At 36.7% G+C, this 8,845-nt stretch overlaps 1 protein-coding gene across 3 annotated transcripts; it reads left to right on the forward strand.

Annotated features, from left to right (window-relative positions):
• The first annotated feature begins 557 nt into the window (after positions 1 to 557).
• Positions 558 to 8,216, forward strand: LOC307129780 (pyrroline-5-carboxylate reductase 1, mitochondrial-like). 3 transcript variants are annotated; one of them, XM_079822509.1, is made up of 8 exons: positions 558 to 789; positions 903 to 975; positions 3,247 to 3,317; positions 3,436 to 3,615; positions 4,353 to 4,574; positions 4,686 to 4,778; positions 4,876 to 5,039; positions 7,356 to 8,216. In XM_079822509.1, exons 2-8 carry the CDS (start codon positions 909 to 911, stop codon positions 7,519 to 7,521), a joined length of 963 nt encoding a protein of 320 aa, XP_079678635.1. In that variant the 5' UTR covers positions 558 to 789; positions 903 to 908; the 3' UTR covers positions 7,522 to 8,216. The 3 variants fall into 3 exon arrangements, with proteins under 3 accessions (XP_079678635.1, XP_079678636.1, XP_079678637.1); XM_079822510.1 differs by having other exon boundaries at positions 558 to 693; XM_079822511.1 differs by lacking the exon at positions 558 to 789 and having other exon boundaries at positions 883 to 975.
• The last annotated feature ends 629 nt before the right edge of the window (positions 8,217 to 8,845 follow it).

Raw genomic sequence — 8,845 nt, forward strand, 5'->3', positions numbered from 1 at the left:
CAATATGTTGGTCATTAAACTTGATTATTTTGTGTCTATATCAGTTTCTTTCAATCTCTCACCATCACCTCCAAACACCAGCACACACAAATTTCTGTAGCCTATAAATGTGTGAGTGTGTGGTTATGAGCATTTACATTTATTATGTTCCAAGATGTTAGTTAAATACTAAGAAGATAAACAAAAGAAAAACTTTATTTGGGGGAAAGAATTTATAAATGGACAGAATTTAACTTTTTTTTAAATGTGTGTTTAGTCTGTGTGATTATATTTAGATTCAACTGAAAACTATGATACGTATAATAAAGTAAACTAGTTAAACACGGGTGAGATAGAGAGCAAAAAAATACACTTGACACATATTATAAAAGAGGAAAATAAGGAATCTGGTACATTGTCATTTTTCAGACGGATGCGGATTCAACACGGATATACAGGTTTGCCGTCTTTCTGTTGACATAAGCCCACATGCTCATGAAGAGAGTGATGCAACCAGAGCTGGCCTATCAGGACGCGCGGTGCACACATAAAGCCCAGGGATTGGCTGAGGCTCTACCAGTGCTCTACCTTGATTGGTCACAGCCTTCTACTCCACGCCAGGAATGGCAGTTTGACAAAACGTCCACAGACAACGTGAACACGATAAACAAACGAAATATATGTGAACAAGTTCTTTGAAAGATCGTGTTTTAGGTACGTTCGTTTAAACGCTTAGTTTCCAGCTTTTGTCTCGTTGCCTGTGCTGCGTCACAGCTTGTTCAGTCCGATCAGGAAATAGATGAGTGTACAGTAAGTTAAGCAGACTCCGTCCTGAAATTAGCTCAGCGGATCTATTGGAGTGTGTAAACTGATTGTTAACTTGTGTGTTTCTTGTCTGTTGGTTATACTCATCGTCTTGATAGGTCAAAATGAGCGTTGGTTTCATCGGAGCGGGTCAGTTGGCGCATGCGCTGGTGAAGGGCTTCGCAGCGGCAGGTACAGCAGCGCATTAACACACATCAACCGCTAGAGGCGCCAAAACACCACTACAGCCTGCTGAGGACATTGTATTTTAGTGAATTTCTCTGACATCATATGTGTCGAAGTTTTTTAAGTCTGGATGTCCTGTAAAGAGCACATTCAGGGCTTTTCAGAGATACCATTTGTTTTGAGGTTTCACCAGGACAACAACATTTTCCCTTGGTCTTTAAAAATGACTGAATGTAGAATGAAAAATGACACATCAACATCTCAGGGAAATGTAATGGGGTTTCTAACCAAAATATGACTTTCTGTTACAAAACAGGGCAATGTCCACTGTAGCGGACAGCGAAACTTAAATCATGTTTATCAGGCATTTTAGGAGACACAACAAATGAATAGGGAAATAAATTACATATTAATGTTCCTATAAAATATTAGATATTATATATAACTATTACTTCCATTATTATGCTTGTTTTTTTCATTACACGTTGCTCCAAGAACACATTAGAGACACATTGAATGGGAAAACCCATGTATGGCCATTTTACCTACAAATTGCATAAAGTAAAATGGTATATCAATTCATTATATTAGATCTTTCATAACGTAGTTGAGAATCATCTTGAAGTTTGGTTATAAAAAATCATGAAACCTGAAAATTGATTGATTGGATTGTTTTTGCCTATACATGTAATTTAATGTAATTTTATTTTTTTTAAAACTGAGTCCCGGTGTCCACATACAAGGACATAGCGTAACATAGGAACAAAATATCATTAAAAAAATTGCTCTAAACAATGCAATGACTTGAAAAAATACTAAATTCAAAAGACTTTTCATGGGTCTTAGGAGGTTAAAACACGCTCATTAGTCACTTTAAAATGTCTAAAGCAGGCATAATTTTATTAATTAAGCACATTATATCAAGTGATATAGATACACTGTAAGGATCTCAGTCTTGTTAGTGAGTAATGATCTGAACATTTTCTCAAAAAAGTTGTTGTACAGAATATGTAATTAAACATAATGCATGTTAAACACATTTGCTCTTTTTTATATATAAAACTTCCAAAAAAAAAATGCAAACAAAAAAAGATAACAAATCATTCTCACAAACAATATAATTAAAAAAGCAAAATGCACAATTAGTAGTCTCCACCTATTTTAAGATGAAAAGTTTGTTATATGTGCTTGCAAAAGGTCACTAGAAAACACCTTTGAAAGAGGCTAAACTATGCTAATGAAATAGAAAAAAAAGATGAAATAAAATTATAAATATTTAAAAAACAGAATTGCCTATCTGCAGTTCACATTGGTCAAATTGTCTGCATCAAATTGCATTTTAGAAAAAGGCATGTCAGTGCTGGGTAGTAACTGATTACATAAAAATACTTGCAATTAGATTATATTGTGTTATAACATACTTCATAATCAGACTACAGTTGCTTTTTCATTTATTGTATGCTATTCTCACACTGGCAGTAATTTATTATTAATTCATTGATTCTCCCTACTACTTTTTTATCTTTTAAATATTACTTTTTATGAAAGTATTCTGCTTATGTCTGTTCAGAAGATCTTCCAGGTTTGAGGAATTACACACACAGACCAGCCACTATTTCACTTTTAAGATGTGTTTTTTCAACATTGCATATCTAATCAGCTCCTGACTAACACATTAATTATTATTTATTAGTCATTTAATCATGTATTATCACTGTCTTTCAAACACATTCAAATATACACATTCATATTAGTTCATATTTACATGCAATGCAACTTTTTTTGCCCTAATATATTTACCTGAAGTCCCCCCCCAAGATTTTTAGTTAGGTCAATAATAAAATTCAGTCAATAAAAATAATAAAATTAAGTTCATGGTTCTCAGATGTCGGTTACTGGTCACATGACATCCAGGTGAACAAATGTTTATACATTGAATTACTTAATAGCTTTTCATTAAACTCACAAACATTTTTTTATCAATGTGGTACAGATTACAGATTAACGAGTTATGTCAAAAGTAATCTAAAAGTAATCCGATTACATTACCTTACATGTGTAATATAATAAATTATGTTACTAACTACAATTTTTATCATGTAATTTTGAATCAGTAACTGACTACAATTTGTAAGAAATCTACCCAGCTATATATACAGAACATCACATTTGCAAAATGACTATTAATGCGTTTAGTATCTCCACTTAAAAACTACATAATCTCATTCTCATCAATTCTTAATGGAACCTTTTACATTTCACTCTCCTGTCCATCAGGTGTGATCGCCACTCACAGGATAACAGCAAGCTCTCCAGACAAAGACCTGCCAACTGTCACCGGACTAAGAGTGAGTGTTTGACAAGCTTCTGACCAGCATCTGACACATGTTAGAGCAACAAATGATAGTTTGAAAGCAGCGATACTCTGTTGAACATCTTTAAAAAGGCACGTTCTCTGTACTTCAGAAAATGGGAGCATACTTCACTACCAGCAATAAAGAGACTGTGAAGAAGAGTGATGTTCTCTTCCTTGCGGTCAAGCCACATATCATTCCCTTCGTTTTGGATGAGATCGGACCAGACATCGAGGACCGTCATATCATTGTCTCTTGTGCAGCAGGAGTCACGATCAGCTCCATAGAGAAGGTCAGAATGCTCTTGACACAAACCAGGTTATTCATAACAAATAAATCTTGCAAAAGCAGCTTCATGTTATGTAATTATAACTATGAAGACTATAACCAATATTATTAATGCAGGTGTCCACCAAAGAGTTTATTTTTCACGTGGCTAGCATATTTTTCCCATTGTTTTCAATGGGAGCGCCACATTTTTCCTCTGTTTTGCGCTGAGCGCTCTGTGTTTTTTACGTGTCACCAAGAGTTGAAGAAGATTCAACTTTGGGTGAAACGCAGCGCTCATCACTCTCACTTTTCATCCAGCCGTCCAATCACAGCGGAGGAGGGGCAGGACAAATACATCAACGACCAAACGCCACATTCTGCTTGTACAACGTCAACAGATGACAACAAGCAGCATAATAACAGAACACAATCATTTAAAATAAGAGCCAGTGCAAACACTTTATGTATCGGCATTTTTAGGTAGAAACAATATAGTAACCAACTCTGTGAAATGAGATACTAGTAACACTTCCGTGGATCTTCCAGATCATAGCAAGCAAAGCATTTCAACTATAAAACGCTGCGCTGCCAAAACGCTCTCAAGCACTCACAGCTAGGTGTTTTCGGCAGAGCTGCTAGCTGTGCGCTTTGGTGGACACGCGGCCTTAATGCTTACATGGATGAGCCAGACAATATAAACAAACCTGTGATCGCACATCAATTAACTTCTGTTTCGATTCATACCTTCCTATATTGCAGAAACTGCTGCAGTATCGTCTGGCACCTAAAGTAATTCGCTGCATGACAAATACCCCAGTGGTGGTGCGTGAAGGGGCCACGGTGTACGCCACAGGCACCCATGCAGAGGTGGAGGACGGGAAGCTCCTGGAGCAGCTGATGGCCAGTGTGGGCTACTGCACGGAGGTGGAAGAGGACCTGATTGATGCTGTCACTGGCCTTAGTGGCAGCGGCCCAGCCTATGTAAGCAACTACCTAGGAATATGCAAGAGGTTTAAACCAACCGTTGAGCTCCTTGTGGCTTCCATTGCCCAAAAGCATCCACCTCTGACTGGGCATATGTATGTGTCTTAGGCGTTTCTAGCTGTTGACGCTCTTGCTGATGGAGGGGTGAAGATGGGACTGCCCAGAAGACTGGCTGTGCGACTGGGAGCTCAGGCTCTGCTTGTTAGTACTTGACAGTCTCTGAAATATTTATGATATTGATAATATGATAAGTCTTTCTGTGTCTAAGATTTACATTACAATTATGTTTTTTTGCAAGGGGGCGGCAAAAATGCTCCTGGAGTCCGAGGAACACCCCGGAGAGTTAAAAGACAACGTGGCCTCACCCGGAGGTGCTACGATCCATGCTTTGCATGTCTTGGAAAGTGGCGGCTTTCGCAGCCTCCTGATCAACGCTGTGGAGGCATCATGCATTAGAACCAGGTATTGCAGAAAAATTGTTTAAAAGAAATCTAATTTTCAGGTATTTGTGTTCATCTACCTTTTTTCATAATTCATAGCAACACTCCACTTTTTTTGAAAATATGCTAATTTTCCAACTCCCCTTGAGTTTTACCGTTTTTGAATCCATTCAGCCGATCTCCTGGTCTGGCACTTTTAGCATAGCTTAGCATAGATCATTGAAACTGATTAGACCGTTAGCATCTCGCTCAAAAAATGACCAAAGACTTTCGATATTTTTCCTATTTAAAACGTGACTCTTCTGTAGTTACATTGTGTACTAAGACCGACGGAAAATGAAAAGATGCTAAAGGTCTAATCAGATTCAGTGATTTATGCTAAGCTATGCTAAAAGTGTTACCACCAGACCCGGAGATCAGCTGAATGGATTGAAAACGGAAAAACTCAACTGTTTAACTCTAGGGGAGTTGGAAAATGGATTTATCTTTCAAAAATTATTTTCAAAAATAGTGGCGTGTTCCTTTAAGGACTCGATTAAAATGGCGTTCACATATTTTCTGTTGAAACAGACGGGACAGGATATATAAAAAAGTGCTTGTCCTTTATTCAAATCAAATTCTGTTCTCAACCAAATAGTGTCAGTGATTTCAAATTGATAATATTACTGAATATTATGTGTCTTTAACTACTTGGTTAAATAAAAAAAATGTTAGGTACAATGTGCTTTTATTAGGGCTGTCAAAAAAAAAAAAGTGAATTTCGAAAAAAAAACATGCATTCAAGTTTTTGGTAAAGGCGCGCGAGACATGATGACGTAACTGACACGGTTTGTTTATCCAGTACAGCGCGGTGCGGCTGTGTTGTTAATTTTAAAAAAGGTGGAAAAAAAGAGTGAGGACTCTGAGTCTGAGAGAAAATGGGCAACCTGTTCGATGGCTTATCCAGTCAGACATAGAGCAGTGCAGAAGAAGGCAATCAGGGCTTTGGAGCATGAGATGGATATAAATGAAAGAGAAGATGCGCTAACGTTACCTGCTGACGAAAATCCTCTCAGTTGGTGGCAAAATCATGCGGTATGTGTGTATCCACACATATGTTGTGCAGCTGGTAAAGACATACTTGACCGTACCTCAGCAAAAAACGCTCAGCACTCGCTGCAGGTCAAGTTCACTGTTTGGTGTTTTTGACGAACAATATGTACTAGATGTTTAGTGAGTGGAAATCGCTTGTTTCTGAATGTCCTTTTTCTATCTCGTGTCTTCTCAGGTCACTGATGCACTTGCTGTTTAGGCACTTGTTACCTAATTTTTCTTACATGCCCATTAATGAAATTATATTTTATTTAATAACAATTGATTAAAATAAGTTAATGCACTTTAAAAAGTGAATGTAATTTCAATAAAAGATGTGATGCTTGCTTTGGTTTACATTGTTGCGCTCGCTTGTGCCCTCTTGTGGCCATAGGAGACTTTTCCCTCTAACATTAAATATTGAATTAAATATTGCCTTTAGAATTCAAATTTAATTCGAATTTTGCTAATATTTAAGAAAGAATTTCGAATTGAGCTTTTCAGCCATTTTGACAGCCCTACTACTTCTTGTGTTGATATTGTATTCCAAAATACTTGTTCTGCTATTGAGGTGGGACTGGGATGTGGGTAAGGTTAGGGACAGGTTTGGTGGTATGGGAAGGTGAAGCGATGTTACTGACGCTGGTAGGTCACATGATAATGCCAACATGGCGATTGTAGTACGTCCAGATTCCATTCATACTACACACATTCATACTACACAGAACATACTTTTTTAGCAGTCGTGAAGTGATTTACTCAGTGATGTTTTATTAACAAATTTCGGGAGGAGCACGTTCAGATAATTAAACCTAATTAAACACGAGTGGAGCACGTTAAGCTAATCAATTTAATCAATGATAAGAGCTGTATATATACAGCAGATTTACCTTCTTTCGTTGACCGTTTTTATTTTAGCATCCCTCCACTACCCCATCTCCTCACTTTGATTTTAATAAACTCTTATTGGATGTCAACACAATCCATAATACAATCTCTATCACGGGGGGGGGATACTCTGGGTTCGGGCCAAAATTCAGAGCCCGGAGCCCTTCCCCAGACAGCACGCCAAATACGCATAATCTTTACTCTATTTAATTTGATGTAAGTGTGAACTCGAATTCAAAATAAGTACCTACTCAAGAGAGTATGCGTTTTCAGACGCAGCCATGGACTTCCATCCACAAAACTCCCATTTTAATTCAATGGGGTCTTTAAACAGTTTTGTCTCCCAGAAGGACATTTCAAGCTCACTCTTTTCTGACAGGGAGCTTCAGTTCTTGGCTGACCAGGAGAAGATTTCTCCAGCCGCCATAAAGAAAACCACTTTGGATAAGGTGCTTCAGCAGCCAGGTGTGACGGCAGCAGGGGGCGGGGTCAGGACCGGCCTTAACCTCTTTAACAGCACCAATCCCAAACACAAGAAATACTGAGCCTGATCATCACAACATTTACTCTACAGTAAGGATGAAACCGCTCCAAGAATTACAGACAAGATGCTAAAGACCAAAAATGCTTTACATGGTTTTCATCACCGTTTTTCTTTTTTTCTTTTTTTTCCAAAACCTGTACTGTGTTCAGTTGTCTATATTGTGTTTTTACATTTTTGGCTGGTTTGGACCAACTCTCTTCTCTTGATATACACTGTACACCATGCACTGCACTGTAAAATGTTTAGTTTGCTTAACGTTTTGAGTTATCTTTCTACCCAGTTATTGACCCAGTTAAGTTGAATTTACTTAGAATATTAAGTATTTTCAGCTTGACCAATTTAATTATTTGAACATAAAGATTATTCTAAGCACATACAACTTAATTGAGTCAGTGGAAATTAATAACCTTAAAGTTAAGTTTGGGTGAACAAAAAATATTTTATAATGAACAAAAATAACTTCAAATAACTTTAAATTTGACTAGTAATACATATAGTACATATAAGTACATATAACTTAACGGAGGCAGTGCAAAAAAAGATAGCTCAAACCGTTAAGTTGGGTGAACAACTTTTTTGTTACAGTGTGTAGATTTATTAAACCATGTCTTATCTAGTCAAAATAAATTCCAGATCATGATGTATTTTGTAAAGCTTATCTGGGCTGACCTGAATTAAATTTGTATGGGGATTTCTAATGGGGAGTTTTCTTTTTATATATATTAAATATATTATATTAAATGTAAGAATTATATACAATATATATATATATATATATATATATATATATATATATACTGTATATAATTCTTACATTTAATTGAAGTGTGTTCTATCTTTATCTCTACACTGCTCAGTAGTTGTGTATTCTCCAAACAGAAAAAGCCAAATTCTCTACATGATTGCCCATTGTTATTTGAAGCAAACTGTTTGACTGATGGAGTCAGACGCTATAGCAAACAAGGCCTGTCTTCAATAACTGAAGAGCCAAACAAAGCTGCAAACTGACCTCAAAATTGTCCTCAATGTTATATTTGAATATTACAGGGTATGTACAATTGCCATTGGTTTCCATTCAATCCGAACTGAATTTTTGGCCTGCCGACCACTTGTCTACCTACATTATGTATTTCCTGCACAGGAATTTTTTTTTTGTCAGTTCTGCTTAGAAAATATACTTAATGTGGTAACATGTACAATAACTGATTTTGTTTAAAGAGCACCTATCATGGCATTTAAAATGTTCCAAATATTGTTTTAGAAGTCCCCAACAACAGTTTTGCATGCATGCAATGACAAAAAAGACTTTAGTTTTCTTATAATAT

This window comes from Gobio gobio (genome assembly GCF_949357685.1).
Source record: "Gobio gobio genome assembly, chromosome: 1".
NCBI lineage: Eukaryota > Metazoa > Chordata > Actinopteri > Cypriniformes > Gobionidae > Gobio > Gobio gobio.